General features: G+C 47.3%; 1 protein-coding gene across 1 annotated transcript in view; it reads right to left on the bottom strand.

Moving 5' to 3' along the window:
• SCMH1 (Scm polycomb group protein homolog 1) overlaps positions 1–16,942 on the bottom strand; it is a 64,426-nt gene that overhangs the window by 7,702 nt on the left and 39,782 nt on the right. Inside the window, exons 9-13 of the mRNA XM_009811712.2 lie at positions 11,274–11,506; positions 10,588–10,714; positions 9,321–9,521; positions 8,461–8,646; positions 2,320–2,451 (exon numbers count right to left, since the gene is read on the bottom strand). Of these exons, the coding sequence (XP_009810014.2) occupies positions 2,320–2,451; positions 8,461–8,646; positions 9,321–9,521; positions 10,588–10,714; positions 11,274–11,506 (879 nt within the window). The remainder of the gene's footprint in view (positions 1–2,319; positions 2,452–8,460; positions 8,647–9,320; positions 9,522–10,587; positions 10,715–11,273; positions 11,507–16,942) is intronic.

Below are 16,942 nucleotides of genomic sequence, written 5' to 3'. Positions count from 1 at the left end.
AAAGTTTAATTAAACAAATAGTGCTATAGGTTCAAGAGTGTCGTTTTACTGCTAAAACATTGAGTTTGGCCACAAGCATAAATCTGATTTGCACAACTACTAGACACCCACTGTTTCCAACAAATTATAGTCTTTGAAAAGCAGGTCCCCACTGTGCTGGAACTGCAGCTTTTTAGCAAAAAGCTACATAAATGCCACTGGATGCAAGAGGAAAAACAATGTAAGAAGTGAGATCCCCTCCTCATCTTTCTGATTTCTTGCCAAAGGCATGATGAATGAAGACTTCCCACTGCTACTCACTGCCTTCAATTTGGTAAACTGGAAACTGTTCAGGTACTGTTGTCTGGCATACTGCTGAAGCCAGAATAGGCCCTGCTGGGGGAGTTCGTCACCGTGAGATGATGTACCTCCTTACTCGAGAAATATTCAATATCTGAGTATTTCAGGCTCATATTCTTAAAATATACCCTCTGAAATGCAAATATTCCTGCTTGTACTTAATTGGAGGATGAATAGGCTTTTAGCTGTGGGATAAAAACAAATTTCTAGATGGAATTTGGAACTGCACCTCATTTCTCCCTGCCCTGTACACCTCCTGCTTGGACGAAGAACAGAACAAGACCAAGTTGCTGTAGGAAGTTCACACACCAACAGGATCATCACCCTCACGTGAAGGAACACTTTCTGCCCACTTGTCTTTAGTTCTACAGAAGATGCTGGAGTACTCTGGGCATCCAGATGGCACGTCCCGTTCAAAGGCCAAGAGATAATTGAATAGACTTTGAAGTAGACTAAGAATCAGTCTTGTAGAGAAACTAACATAGGTTAGGAGTTGCAGAAAGCTTCTCTCTTCACTGACAATATAGAGAGTGTATGATACTCACCACCTAACCAAGGCACCTTTATCTTTAGATCACACCACCGTGCTTCAAGAACAGGTGAAACACTGCATGTTCCACCTGCCAGTAGAGGAGGAGCTGACAGGCTTTGCTAATGGTTACCTAAGTGCAGCGGTTGATGTATTAGGGAGGATGTCAAGGAGACCAGCAAGGACGTGTACCTAGAGGTGAGAAACAGACTGGGCCTCAGGGAACAATTTTTGACTTGTCACTATGCTGGAATAGATGAGACAGTCCCACACGTCACCTTGTTCTTTGCTTCAGCTATATGACAAACCTACAATTTTAATCAATGTAGCTACTAAGGCCACTAGAAGCTGTCCATCATAGGGTGCAAGTTCAGATCAGCTGTGCTTAGACACAGGGTCAGTAATTCTGAAGAGCAGAGGGCACAGTGATGGACAGAGACTAAAATTACACCACACAAACCTGGGATCAACAGCCCAAGCCCAGAAAACTCATCAAGAACCAGGGAAATGGTGATTCTAAAGGGACAGCAACAGAGCACAAAGCCACTGAACTATGAGCCCAGCCAAGAGTCTCCAGCAAATTTTCAGGGACATGTTACAAAGAATTGAGACTAACACCTTGGCAGATTTCACCATCAATTAATTAAAAGGCTTCAGTAAGGTTGAATCTCCAGTCTGCTTTAGGGGGTGTTTGCAGTTCAAAACAAAGGGAAGGTGGAAGTGTATTTATTGAAGACTCCTGCTCAGGCTCAGGTAGTCCTCCAGCTACCCAGAACCCCTGGAAATCTCCCACCTGCATATGCAAGGGGACCACATACTAAAGAGGACGTTTTCGCAATTGCTTTTGAGAACGTGGCACAACACATCGGCACCAGGGTTACCCAATGGACACTGCAGGAAGCAGCAGGGCTGTAGGATGTGACTTGATCTGGTTTAGCTGGTGGAACACACGCTAGTGAAACCCTCCCTGCTATTTAGGGAGGATTGTGAGGAACAAGATTGGATCCTGGGAAAGGTTAGCAGGTTCCTGGCTGTACAGCTGCACATCAGCATCTGTGCAATACACTGCAGCAAACCATCATGGAGAAATTTGGGGGAAGATTGACTGAAGCAACTGGGCAGTTTTATGACCATTAATACCATGCATAGCAATGGAAGCTAAAATATGGGCAATTAAATCCCAGTTTATATGGTATTAGATGATGACTAGCAGGGTTAGAAGGAGTTCTCCCTGTGTTCCACATGCTTTACACAACTGCCTGGGGAACCTCCCTTGGCGTAGAGTGGTTTCTTCACTTCTCTCTGAAACGCCAAGCATCAACCCATGCCAGAGACAAAGCAAAGCCGACTTCCTAAACCCACGGCTCGATTTTGCGTGGCAAATCTAACCCTGCTGTATCCGTTACAAGTCGCTATAAACAGCCAGCTTTGGGAAGAGACGCTGTGCTCACCTTCCAAAGGGTGACGGTCATTCTTTGGTAACTTGGGGGAGAGAGGAGCACTGTATGGAGGGGAATCTTGGGAATATCGCTTTGTACCCCGGCCTGGTCCCTGCAGAGTGCCGTCTAACGAACTGCTTCTGTCTAGGAAAAGAGAACAAGCCCTATTTAGGAGTGGAGACTTTCTGGGAAATTCAGTCTTGCCAGAGTCACTTGAGACTCGCATGCATTGCCAGCCTGGTAACAGCCTGTTAAAACTGCAATCCAGCACATCTGTCAGTGCTTAACATTTCATATTTTGTTCTGCAAGTTTTATCACAGAAAAAGTGTGGTAAGAAACCTAACAAAGAATCTTAGCCACGATTTGCCATGTTTCACCCCAAATATCACCTCTGATTGACTTAATTCCATTTCTTCTTGTTCTACCTCTTGGCTCATCCCGCATGATTCCTGCTCCTCCCCACTCTTCACCTTTCAGACACATGTAACCCTTGGATGATTTGCAAACAACCCTTGGATGATTTGCAAACACTGTGCCATGCACAGTGCTTGATTAAACCATACTCAAATTTTCAATCTTTCCCCAAATGGATCCCTCAAGTGCCCCAGCTGTCGCTGCTGCTCTTCTCCAAATGCTTCACAATGATGGGGTTCTCCATATTGTACACGGCAGGCGAGACATCAGGCTGGGCTGCAAGACGTCTCTTTGCAGACAGCTAAAGGCTGCATACAAAGTGTCAGTGGGTGGATGAACACAGAGAATGGAAGTGCTAACAGCAATGGGAACAGCAGCCAGGCAAATGATACAGTGGGTGGCAGACCATGCCCCATCTGGACAAGGCATGGTCAACTGAGAAGCAATGAAGAGTTTACCCAGCAGTCGCTGCCTGCCCACGCGGCCACCAGCGCTCCTGGCTGGCCCCTTCCAGCTGCCCCAAGCACAGGCGACATGTGTGAGCCTGCAGCCTTCAAGGTGTGCAGGGATAGAGGGGTGAAAAGCTCACAGACAAATGCCAGGAGCTGGACAACAGCACGGAGCAGCCCCAACTGCTGGTGCAGGGCAGGAACGGGTGCTGGAGGGGTGACAGAAATACGGCGGGGAGCGACTGGGACTAAACACCAAGGGAGATGCATCACGCCAAACAAAGAAACGAAGGTACAGATGGGTGGGAAGCATCAGACGGTCACAGTTTAGTTGACTAAAGAGAAATACAAAGGTGTAGAAAAGTATCTGTTCTATCAAAATCCTTTGGGGAAATAAAAGATGAGCTGCTTATACTGAGGCCCTGGGATTCCATACAAGTATGAACAAAACCCACTGTAACATTATTAGAAAGACAAATACTGTCCTCAGGACAAGTCCCTGTAAGAAACATTCATTGCCCAGATAGAGATGGGAAACAAATACTCTTAGTAATGTCTCTGGATAGCTCTAAATGTAAAACTGCATGACCTTCTTCACCAGACAGTCAGAACCACAACAAAAGGTGATGCTTTTTAAAGGTTTTACCAGGTTTTGTTTTGGATTATTTTTTAAATTGGTAGATTTTAAAAGTAATGCAAACACAGAAGGTCAGGTTGTAGAAGATAACCCAGGGAATCAGAAGTTAGGTCAGTGTAAATTAATGGAAGAATAAACCAAAAGTAGGTCTGTAGTTAGGGTCTCCAATTTTAAAGGACAAATTTTAAGACAATAAAGAAATGGAGTAATACATAGAGCTGCACTCAGCAGTCACGATGTGGATCATCAGGAAAAAAAGAAAATACCTTCAGTTCAACAGAGGCCATAAGCATCATCAATGTGTATCACCAGTGAGAAAATAATCTGGGAGGAAAGGACTCCAAATCTAAGTGGATAAATGTTCACTTTGAGAAGGGTGCTGAAAACAAGCAGATCATTTACTGGAGATGAAAAGGACCTGCTCAACACGAGTCGAGTTGTATACCTCAGAGGATGGTGAGTACAGGGATGAAGTGAACTTTTTAACTCATTCTGTCCTGTGACACAGTGCAAAGGAAAAGACAGGACCGCGTTTTCAGCTACAGAAATAATAAATGCATGGGAACGGACCGAGAGGATACTGTGCAGAAAAGTAAAGACTGAGAAAAAAGAAAAAAAGGTTGTCCTTGCCTGCAAATGTTGGGACAGCTTTGAGATTTATTTCACCTCACCTAACTTGGGAGGTTGGTGGGAAGGAAGAGAAGCACATCTGCCCATGCCTGGGTTTGTGCTGTTGGCCATCCCAAGGCAGTCAGGATGGATCCCTTTCCGGTCAGTGAGAGTCTGCTCACTTCAGCTCATCAAGTCAAAGTCAAAGGCAAAGTCAAGGGTCCTACTTGAGGATGCTGTAAACTTGCACCGACTGCACTGTCACGTCCTCCCCGATTGCAGAGCGTGCCTACACAACTAGCTCAGATGTTGATGCCTCTGTCACATCCACCTGCGTTCAGTAAAACAAATCCCACCCTTCCAGTTGCAGCCATGCTGAACACCAGGGCAAGGCTCAAAGGATAAAAGAAATGGGAAAAGAACAAAAATATACACCATTGACTAAGAAGTGGAAGTCAAATAACTGAACATACTCAAACTGGGAACGTGAGGGTGCAGAGGAAGCCAAAACGTAACTTAAGAAAGAAGGCGCACACAAAACCCTGGGTCTGCTGCAGCAAATCCTAACAAAACTCAGTGACGCGCTGCTCAGAGTGACTGGAAACGTGGTGATAACATTTAAAAAAGAAGGTGAAAAAATAATTTTGGCAACAAAATGCTCACATCTGACCTCAGCAGTACCACAAGGCTTGTAAGAGCTTCTGAAGGAAAGGGTAGGGAAAATACTGCAATTACACATGGCACATACTGCAGTAGGCGTTCACCAGAGGAGACTAACCCAATAGCTTCCTTATCATGGGAAAATAACTGATCTATCACACAAAGGAAGAGTGGAATTCAGCAAGGCATTTGATATGGAGAACCACCAGCTAAGACAGAGAACATGAGGATTACCAGAAGCCTTGTTATATGCACAAACATCTGATCTGAGGGGAAAAGCAGTCGGCAGAGCACTGAGGGAGAACATGAGGTTGGAGCGCAATTGCTAATGAATTTTCTTGAGGATCATTCTTGAGCCCAGTGTCATTTAATATTTTTATTAATAACTTTGGCACATATTTTAGACATTCATCAATGAAATCTGCTGATGTCTTCCCATGTCAGGCCAGATAAAGTAACATTGAAATTATGCAGGAAAAATATAGAGAGAACCGAGTACCAGAAAGGAGGTAAATCCAGCTGCAAAACACAGATGTGCACTTGAAGCATTGCCCCATGAGCTGGGAACTTGCAGCTGACAGTAACGGATAAGAAAAACAGGGTGTGCGGCCAGGACGGGTTGATCATCACTTGCTACAAGGATACAGCAACAAAAAGCGGCTTCCAGAGACATTTCTTGTGAACATGGTGGTGCCAGTGCTGTGGCACCAGGTCCCCATGAGCTCTTCCCCAGAGTGCTGGGTGGCACTCTGGTCACCTCATGAAGTTTAATTCAAACCAATACTAGATGAGGAGAGCAGAGAACCTTTCTTACCAGAGCAGCCAAAAGGCAAGCTCCCCTGAAGGATACAACTGCTTTCTAACTACTTCCAGAAGAAGGAGAACTAAGTTAAGCTAAAAGGCAATGTTAAGCCAAGGAGACATGGATACCAAGTTGTCCAAGAATAAATTTGGGCAACTCCAGAGCTAATTAAAGCAACACCGTATTCTGTGGTGCCTGTAATAGCCGGACCCAAGGCTCAATGGTCCAGAAGGTCCCTCCAGTCCTCTGCTTTCAGATGGCTCCAGATAAGATCTACCTACAACATTTCACAGCCTAGTCCCTGTTCCTATTAACAGCAATCAACTTTCTGTTTTCTTGCAAATCTACTGTTTCCTGATGTACAACTTGATCTATTTCCCCTTATTTCCATGATTATGCCTTACTTAGCAAGACAGAACGCCAGGATGCAGCTGACCTAAGGGCTGCTGCAGACCTTCCTTCTTCTGCCCCAAGCACACGCATGAATTCTCCACGGCATCCACAGTGGTGCTCCTGTAAATCGAGTTTGTTCTGGGAATTGAGACCAGCTCCCAGTCCTAATGAGTGATTGTTTTGTGGAAGAACCAGCCCCATTCAGGCACATGAGCACCTGTACTGTAGAGGAAACAAGGCAGGACACACAGAGCTGAAGGTGAGACCATGGCAGCCTTGACACTTGGTGTGATTTAAGCTGATGTACAACTGCATCCTCATTCTTCCACGACCAGCCCCAGCCTCTCAAAATCACCGGTACTGTTTCTTTGCCCTCACCAGAAGCCACTGTTATGTATAGAAAACAATGTTTATCATCTTCTTTCAAGTGCTTGAGAAAGGTGTTAGATGACAAGACGCCCAAGAGTCCCTGAGACATCAGTATGAACTACAGGACTAAGTGTTATCACTTCTCTGGACTGTGGTTAATCTTTCTTTAATCCCTGCAAACACTCTAACGAAGAGTTCAGGATGGGCAGGTCTCAGCATCGTGTTGTATCTGGTGCTCTGTCTGAGTTTCCCTGAATTCTGACTTTGCTCTTTATACTTTTCTACCTTGCCAAGCAGCCCAGCCCTTAGCACAGACACCAGCAACATCTCATTGTAGCTGGAAACCATGTGTGTGAGCTACAGAACACTCTCCATCCAAGCCTGCTACTATGCCCAGACCGTGGGTCCTCTTCCTCCCATTCTGGTTTTGCTCTATCACACGACGACAGTGTACTTCCACACTGAAACATGGGGATTTCTTCTAATTGAGGGTTCCCTAGAAGGGTAACCTCTAGTCCCAGTAACTAGGCAAGTTGCTCCTGTACTTGCCAAAGTAGGCAACCCAATTCCTACAGCTCCTCTTCTTACAGCACAGCATGGGTCCCTGCTGCTGGCATTGCTGACTCTAGCATGGCTCTGCACAGCCCCGGCCTGCAGGCAGCTGATCAGCCACGGATGAAGCAGAGGACAGTCACTCCAAGATCCTCACACCCTTTAGACTCTTGCTAATCCCTTCCCCTGGGTATGGGTGCTTTGCGAGATGCAAGGAAGCACTGTGGCATTAGGCTGTTGCCCCTAAGCTTCACGCTTAGCAACATTTCCTTAAACAGTTCTTCCTAAGTGCTTATCCTTTTACATTAGAAATTCCTGCTTTTCTTGTCAGAGCCATAATTATCCAAAGGATTAACTTTGGAAAGACTTCAAACAGCTATTTGCTGACTTGGGGGGCAGAAAGGTAGTGGAGTAAGCAAGACAGGAGAGCAGATCAGCACAAGACACTTGTCAACTACCTGAAGACGGTGCAGACAGCTTTTATCCTCTCCGCAGCTGCCACTCCTACAGCAGTAGTTCCCCCAGAGCCCCACAGCCGGCCCGGGGAGACAGCTATCACCGCAGGGGTTGTTGCCACTACGCAGCACTACAGGGAAAACTACTGGTCTTCTTGTTTTCCACCGCTTTCGCTTAAGAGCGATTTTGCAGTCTGACAATCTGCATCGTGGCATGAACTATCTTGCCAGGGGTGTTGCTTCAACGCAGTGGAGCGTTAGCCATGCCAAGAACAACAAAGCCACCTATGCCTCAGATCGCGCCAGAGTGCATCATCTCTGAACGGGCTAAGCTTTCACCAAGGGCTGGATGTGCTTGCTGCTGGCAGCAGATTCACTGCCACCGTGGAAACCACTCTGCTAGGTTTTAATTCCCTCTGTAATTACAGTTTACCTGCTACATGTTATCACTCTTCTATTTCTCACACACAGTCTTTCACCTTAATTCCTAACTGGATGAAGTCACTATAATCAGATTACAGGAAGCGGGAAGGATTGGGGGACAAGGAGAGGAGGGAAAACAAGGAGACAGCATGGATGAGTGGAAACCTACAGGCAGAGATGGAAATCAGACCGACAGGCAGAAAATACGGCAACTTGAATCCTGTGCAAAAAGAGCCCTGTGGGCATGTGCATGACACTAGGTGTGATGCAATGAAGCCTGAAGAGAGGGCTCTGAAACACACGCCTGCCTCCTGAGATACAGATAAAATCTGGGTTAAGGCACGGAGCACCTGGGGTCCCTACAAAGCCGCCCCCGCCCCAGCTCCTACCTGGTAGATACCTGTCGTGGTCGTACTCGTGTGAGCGCTGCATGTGGCTGTTCTGAGTGAAAGGCTGGTTCCCAAAGAGGTTGTCACTGCGAAGATTGTGGCAGAGCTTCTCCAGGAAGCGGAGGACGTAGGTGATACTGTTTACTGCTGGCAGGTTCAGAGTGTGCTGTTCCCGATCAAACACAGCTGGAGACAGAAACAAACAGAGCCCAACACGTAAACCCCCAGCAAAGGCAGGAGACTACGCCCAGGGCTGCACAGCCAGCTTCTGTATCTCAGCATCACTGGTCTAGACTAGAGCAAACAAAAGCCACTGCCTTCCGCTGGCTGAGCGCTGGCGAGCTCGCTTCCCTGGGACAGGCTAAAACCAGTCTGCTGCACCCAGCATCAGGTACGGGGCTGCAGTGCCTGAGAAGCTGCGTTCGAGGGAATGGAAAGGCATTCAAGGAGGGGCCTGCACTCCCAGCATCCGGGTAAACACGGGCTTAAAAGCAAAATTAAAAACTGGGGTATTTCTTGTCTTTCCGTCAGGAGTTCTGAAAATCCCACCCGTTTCGCCTCCTCCTGGGGGCTCAGGCAGTGCTGGGGGACGATAGGTGAAGCATAACACTGCCCAGGCTGATACCAGGGCTGCATACTGCCTTCTCCAGCAGCTGTGCCTGGAGGCCACGCTAACTGTTCTGCTCTGAGTCAGTCGCTAGCTGTTGCTTCACTGACACAGATGTTTGGCAAGAAAGAAGACAGAAATCTTCTGTCTGCCCCGGCCCATGACTGCACCAAGCTTCAGGAGAGACATCTTCCAACAAGCGAATTCTTGCAATGACATCTCTGGAGGCAAAGTGCTGCAGGCCAGTTCTCACCTGAGATGACCTCTCCCCCATGGCCTTGTTTTAAGAAGGAGAAGACTGTTTTCTGATGATAAGCGCAATCAATGCAGGCCTGTACTGCTTGCTGCAGGACAACAGAAGCTCGAGCTGGTCCAAAATGGTCCGGCAGCTGCTGAACTTTCTTCTTGTCTAGGTGGGGCCCAGTGCTGCCGTTCTTGTTCAAGTAAATGCAAACTGCCAAGATGAGAAATGTGTTTGCCATTAACCCACTCAAGAAAGCAAGAAACAGATGCCTAAAATCCAACCTGAGAGATGCTGAGATTTTCAGACTGTCAAATCACTCACAAAGGGGAATCCACCACGACTGCCTGTCTGCATCCTAACAGCGGAGCCACTTACAGAGGGGGATCACCTCCAAAATCTTCCTGCCTCACTCTCACCTTCCAAGCTGCTGCTGTTTCTCCTACGCTTTCCCCAGCACTCAGGATCCCAAATGCAGGCTGCAAAGTGGTTCCCATGCCAGCCAGGTAAAGCGGCTGTGATGTTCAAAGGAGATGAAGGAATGCAGCACGCACTTTTTAGGGAAACTGGATTCTTTATGTTCCTCTGAAAATTGGCCAATAACGTTCTGGGCAAACAGAGGGCTCAGCCCATATCCAGTGCTTGACTGAACATCTAAAAAGGAGCTTTGCATTAGACGTCCCTGCCCAGATTCATATTCGGCTACAACTCACAGCTGTAGCAGAGTACATACTCTGCACTGCCGCTCCTACTCCTCCCCTGCTCCCTCTTGTCCCTGTTTCCCTCAACATCCTGGCTGAAGCTGAACAGATCATTGCCACTGCTGTTCAGCAGTTGTTCTGCATCTTGCTGTAGCTTCAGCAGCTGTGCCTGGCATGGTTTGGGAGAGCCCGCGCTCTGGACTCACGAGAGGTGCTACACACCGTACTGCCTCTGGGCATGATGGGCCACGAGAAGTGTCCTTCAAGAGCTGTGGAGTCACTAGCATGCACGTGGTAACTCAGGGAAAGGGGTCCTTGCACTGACCAGACAGACTTGCAATCTTCCTACAACTTCATTATTTCCAAAACGGACAAAGACATAAATGGACGGCTGATCTGAACCCGTGTGCCTGTCTTTTCCTCCCGACACGCTCTCTATTAAGCCAGCCTTTCTGGAATTGTAACGTTTGCTGGTTTATGGGTTTAGGAGGAAATGGGAGTATCTCGGTGTGTCGCTTTCTGACTGATGCAGCTCCTAACTGTGCAATCTTGTCAAGAATGTGGTTCGAGACCCTTACCTGTGGGAGCCTGCATGGCAGAGCTGGGGATTGTAGCAGCGTCCTGGGGCACAGTGCTTGTATCTGGTTCTGGGGTACTGGTTGTTGGAGAGGTGGGTGCTGGGTTCAGCAATGTCCTAGGTTTCCTCTGCAGAAAAAGAGGAGATATTTCTCCTTTTATCCCTGCTCTCCTTTACCACTCATGATCACTACACTCTCTCCTTTGCATCCAACAGACAAGGCACTGTGGAACATGACACACTTCTGATGGTGATGATGGGGAGTCTCAAGAACCTAGTAATCAATACGTGTGTATTTTATAAACCACAATCCTGAAAAAATAACAAGCCTGAGATCTGCCACCTCTGCTTGACTTAGACTAGCTACACACGATGGACGGAAAAGCTTATTCCACCGTTTGGCCATCCTGTCATGATCACAGCATCTGCCATGCTACTTCACAGCTAATGCAGCTCCAAAGACACAGTTTCTTGATGGAAATGATCTTTAAGACACAGACATTCTCTACAGCTCTGGGGCTGGACTCTGAGGGATATTCCCAGCCCACATACCCCTTTGGTCTCCTACTTGCTGCAGTCACACAGCCAGAGGCTGAGACAAACGTGCACAAACACACGCATGCACCATCCCATGGCAGAACTTGCAGCACCTGCTTTTCACCCGCCTGCATCAGCATCAGCTTTTACCTTACTGCCAGGCTTGGGGCCTCTCTTTCTGGGGAATTTCAAAGGCTCCACTGACTTGGAGGGTGCAGGCATGGGGTGATGGATTAGCGCTTTGGTCGTTCGACCACGCTTCTTCCCTGTTTTGCGACGCCTTTGCCCTTGTTGATGCCCCAAAACAGTCTTTGTGCTACTGTGCATGCTAGGTTTCTCCGAGTTTACTTCGGAGGCAGGTAAAGGGCTCTTTGGAATCACAACTGAAATAAAAAGAGAAAAAGCAAATATAATTAAATCAAGTGAGAATCAAAACAAGAGCAGCCTCCATCTTTAAAAAGTGTCACATGGAAAAGCCTGGAGTATTCACAGCCCCCTGAATGGAGGCTACTGCTCTCCATGCCAGAATAAAAACCAAATGCACGGATCCTTGGTTCAGCACTCGAGCTGTGGGACACTGTGGCTTAGCCTGGATGGGCTGAACTCCAGAAGGACCACGCTTTCAGCCATACCTTCCTTCCTGAAAATAACTGGCACCTACACCTCTTCCTTCTGCAAGTGGTGACCTGCCAGCGATCATGTAAAATGCACTGAAAGCATTCCTAGGGGAAGGATCAGTCAAGACCTGCCTGATAGTCACAGAGCCAGTGCTATGCTGGAAAACCCCTCTCTCAAGGCAAAAGTCAAATTTGTGCTGTCCCTAAATTACCAGTGAACTGCAGTGGAAGGTACCAGCTCCATCCTAGATGCCTGCAAGGACTATTGCTCCTGGCCCTGAGTAATAGCTCATCTCAGTTGGATCAGCCGACCTGCTCCTCTCACATACTGCCAGAGGTAAGGGAAGTGCCAGCACATGGTTCCTACCATCTTATCTTCTCACGCTTTCCATGACAAAACCAGGTTTCTGGTGTATTTGCCCACAAATCTCCTGAATTTGGTCATTCACCTTTCCCAAGTCCTGCTAAGGGCTAGAAATGAACTGGCCCAGCTCAGCAGACCAATATTTCTTTTAGATTTAAATTTCTGCTGAAAAGAAACAAAACAAAACCCTCCTAGATTTTGAAAAACACACGGTGACCTTTAGGATGTCTTGTTTCTCAGACCTGGAAACCTCCCTGTGTATTCAACAGGAGGGCTCTGAATTAGCAAAAAAGCAACCACTCTTGAAGTGAGGAGATTTATAGTGAAGAAAACCTTGGCAAAAGAAAGTGTGCATTAGAAGACTGATACCAGGATGGCACACAGCCCTAACAGTGGCACAACTGTGGGTATATAAAGAGATTTTTAAGGTTTTTCTAACGAGGGTTTTATGAGCAGTTACTGTGAGCAAGGGCTCATTCCCTTGGCACAAAGGCACTGTTTCCTGCCGACAGTTTAGAAGCAGGAAACTGAGACGGGTCCAACTTTCTAAGGGTCTGGAGAAGATCAGTGGGCTTTGAGGTAACAGCTCCAGGCATAGGGCAGTGAGCTGACAGCTCTTTTAACTACTTCACTGCTAACCAAAGCACAGACTGAATAAACTGGTATCGGGAGATCTGTATAAGGTCCTATCAGTGGCAGCTTATTTTGGCCTTACATGAACGAGCCACTGGAGGTGGAGGATCCTGCTTTGCTCTTCTGCTCTGACTCCATTCACCAGCTTTGACTCTGGGGTGCCCTGTGCTCTCCACAGGGAGACTGGGGCTGAACCTGGCTGCCAGGACCAAGAAAACCTGAGCGAATGGTTCATTCAGGCAGCTCGAAAATAGGACTGGTGTTATCTCACAGCAGGACTCGATGACTTCACGCAGGCAGACGCGCTGGCCAGGCACTCCTCCAGGTCCAAGCTGCCGTCGGAACTCCCAGCCTCCAGCCACACGGGCATTTCTGTCTTGTTGGCAGCGCCAAAGATGGCTGTGCAGGGGGCAGGAGGGCAGATGGAGCCGACCCCAGCTGCCAGCTCAGTGTCACAGTGAAGCCGCCTAGCCGGGGCACGTTTAGGATGCAGAGATCAGGAGGTACCGCAGAGAAGGGCCAGGAACACCAGGTGCCACTCGCTGCCAGCAACGACTGCTGCCACTGGCAAATCTTGCTTACGCTTCCACTTGCTACTGTGAGATGATGAACTCTGCTGTCCCTGCCCTACCTTACTGAGCTCCTGGGTGTTTCTATGAATAACCTGCACAAAAAGTGAAGTGCAAAATGTCCTGCGGTTGTCTTCAGGTGGTTTACACCCACCCCAACCTCACTTTGCACCGGTGCAAATGAAACGGTGCATGGTGCATCCAGGAACTGGCCCCATTCTGCTTGTCACGTGGGCACATCAAGATTTCTGGTGCCCTCAAATTTTTTTTTGTTTTAATATTATTTCCTTGCTTTTGTGCATTAACATTCTGTTTCAGATGCCAGGGAGAAGTACACAGTCATTCATGGATCTAGCTAAATTCCCAAGTAATGTCTTTTTTTGTGTCAGGCAGATAGAGAGTATCGCAGTAGAAATAGGGTTTTACGACTCCTTGTTTGAGATGTTAATATTAATGGCAAGACTACTTTCTGGCAAGAAAAGGAATATGAAAGCTCAAGTGCTTCTTACAGCTGATGGTTTTCCAGGACAATGAGTGTCACCTAGTACAGGTGACATCTGGCACCGAGCTGCGCTAGCAGAGAGGAATGGCAGAGATAGGACAGGCACTGATCACTGAATCACTGTGCCTCCAGCCTTACGTGTGCATGGCAGATCTCAGCAGAGGAATATTTCTATTAAAGGATTTACTAGAATCCCACAAGTTGATAGAACAAGGATAAACACAGATAAAATGCTCCATTCTTCAAAGAAACTCTTAAACATCAAAGGGATGTGTAAAACAATGTGGGGGCATTTCGCTTGCAATCTGCACCAATGCTAAGTGTTTAAACCAAGCTGTACCGCAACAAGGTTTCTCTAACCTGGAAGAGAAACTGGGGATTCTGCAGACAAGCCGTGAAGCAAACACACGATCTCAGTTTTACTGGTGAAAAACCCACAGAAATGGTGCATTTGGGAAGTTGCAATGCAGTAGTCAGAGCAGCTGAACTGCACCCTTGGCTCCCAGGCTGGAATCACGTTGCAGAGAAATCCCAGTGCCAGGGAAAAGGCGACCAATGTCAGGTGAACTCCTGGTGTGCAAGTTTTCACTGTATAATTTTGTAATAAAAAACGATTTCATCTTTTGGTACAGTAAATGCTAGAAAGATCTATAGTCCACTTCAGCTGTAAAGATATTACAGGTAACGTTCATTTGCCAGGCTTAAAGAATCACTGCTTTGTTTTTAGGGCAATAAAAGCATATAACTAGGTGTGGGCAGACCACACGATAGGAAAGCTCATTTCATTCAGCTACACCAGAGGAGTTTCCACTGCGCCTGCTGCCCCTGGCAGCACATCCCTGCTGCAGCCACAGCTCCCGCAGGGATGGAGTTGCTGCTAGAGCTCAGAAGACTGTTCAACGAAAAAGGCTGTTACATCTAAACGTGCAGCCAGCTCAGGGCATAAATACACAGAAAATGACCCAGATTGTTGCTTTGTGCCTAACAGTATTGCTGAATACAATGCTGAATACATTGCTGAATATGCACTAATATTTTTTCCTGTGGCTGCTTCAGTGAGACTGGTATAATGCACGGACATTTTACTGACCCAGAGAGATTTAATGAAACAAAATCTTGTCATTCCATGATCCAACACTATTCAGCAGACTTGCCTGGCTTTTTGTTTGATTTTAACCAGAATTTGAGAAAACATCTGCCTGTGCTAATTCATTTCTCTTGCCCCTACCAGACATATTGAGCTGCACGCCATCAGTGTGCTGAGGAGACACCAACCACTTTAGAGTGGAGCCATCCCACCAGCTGCATCCGCGCAGCAACGGCACAGCCACAGAGACACAGAGCTACGCCTGGTCGCGCTGCTGTCTCGTCACTGAGGCATTTATAACCACTTCCAGTGACTGGATGCTTCCTAATGGAGCCTAAAGTTTCTGCCAGGTGCCTGTTACTTTCCTTCAGGATTTCAGCCCCTGATGTTGCAAGGACATGGTCAAGAAGCACAGGATCGCTGTGGGAAGAAGCAGTGCAGAGGGCTCAGCCCTGCTTACACCCACCCCAACACCCGCTGAGCTCCGGCAGAGGTAACAGCTGTGCCCAGCAAGCAGGCTTATCTCGCAGCCGCAAACCATTGCCCACATATCCTTTTAACTGCCAAAAGCTTCAATTTACTGTGTCTTATTCAGCTGGTGATGGTGCCAGCTCAACAGTGAGCATCTGCCAGGGACATCCCCGCCTTCTTCTTCCTTGTACCACTGTGTTCACCCCACGGTGAGCCACTGAGAGGAGCCAAATTTTCAGAAAATCACGTGGGGCCCTTTTACTTAAAAAAAATCAACAGTTTGCTGTCACTGAGAAAAGCAGTGTCTCTCTGCCCCACAGCTTTGGTGCTCACATGAGCTCTGAGCAACTTAACACAACTCCAAAGCTGGCCTTGCTTTAGGCAAGGAGTTGGGCCATGCAACCTCCAGAGAACCCTTCTGACCTGACTTATTCTGTGATCTGAACTTGTGGTTAATCATTTCAGCTCATTAATGGAATAGAAAACTCATCAACAAAAGTTTTCTGCCGGTTGAACTGTCTTGTTTTGGGTCATAAAGGCATCCAGGTCAGCACAAGGGCGGACACATGGAGGAATGGGCTGGCTCCTCGTTGGTCAGCTGGCATCGGATCAGTTAGGCTGCAGCGAGAAACACCGCCCTAAAGGTGCGCGATCAAACATTGGTGAACTCAGAGCCAAAGAAAAGATGGGCACCACTGACTGGGCTATTATTCACTGAAGGATTAGTTTAAACAAGAGTCCCAAGCTTCCTGCAGAAACAAAGAGACTTGACAGAGAATTCAAGACTTTAGGCTCTATTTCCTAATGCCAAAGTATCGCTTGCCAACTGACACATGGCACCAGCAGCATCTGCATCTGCCCACTGCACTGTGACTCAAACTACTATTCACAGAAAACTCTGTAAAGTTGCCATCCACAAGTTGAGGGTTAGCCAATACTAGAAAGCAGCATTTGTCACTCATCAGCTTACCTCAGGCTTGTCACAGCTTGAAGAAGACAAAATTATGTCCTTGGGATAAGAATAACAAAGCCAACATGTACAGAAATATGGAACAGAAGAGTTGAAGATGGAGAACAGTTTCCTACTTTTCTCTCTGATACACCAGCTATTTAACAGTTTGCATTTACTAGCAGTTGCTGGACCACAAAACCTGAAATCTGTATTTTATGTGCTAAGGGCTACTGTACTCTCAGATGCAGCTGTAGCTCACACTCCTTCTCTCTAGAGATATCAATAATACCATTGCGGCATCCAAAAACACAGGGGTGGTTTCTGAGAAGACTGAAAACGCCATTCATGTCCATTTTAAAGCACCTATGAAGAATGCTCTGTAGGCCACCTGCCCAGCGGTTCTTTGGTGCTCCAGCTGCCCCTTGTCCTGTCTTCAGCACTGCATGGTCAGAAGCATGCCGCAAAGAGGTGGGTTAGAGAGACACATTCAAGATAAGCAAATTTGCCAGAGAACAGAAATCTTGTTGAGATCTGGTTGAATCCTTCCCTGGATGCAGCAGTTCAAACCTAGATATCCTGAAGGCTGCAGCTGGACAGGAACCAGAGCTCAGTGCCCATCTGAGA

The sequence above is a fragment of the Gavia stellata genome, chromosome 29 (assembly GCF_030936135.1).
Source record: "Gavia stellata isolate bGavSte3 chromosome 29, bGavSte3.hap2, whole genome shotgun sequence".
Classification (NCBI taxonomy): Eukaryota; Metazoa; Chordata; class Aves; order Gaviiformes; family Gaviidae; genus Gavia; species Gavia stellata.
Note: the sequence above shows the minus strand (reverse complement) of the source record. Positions and strands in the feature narration are given on the sequence as shown.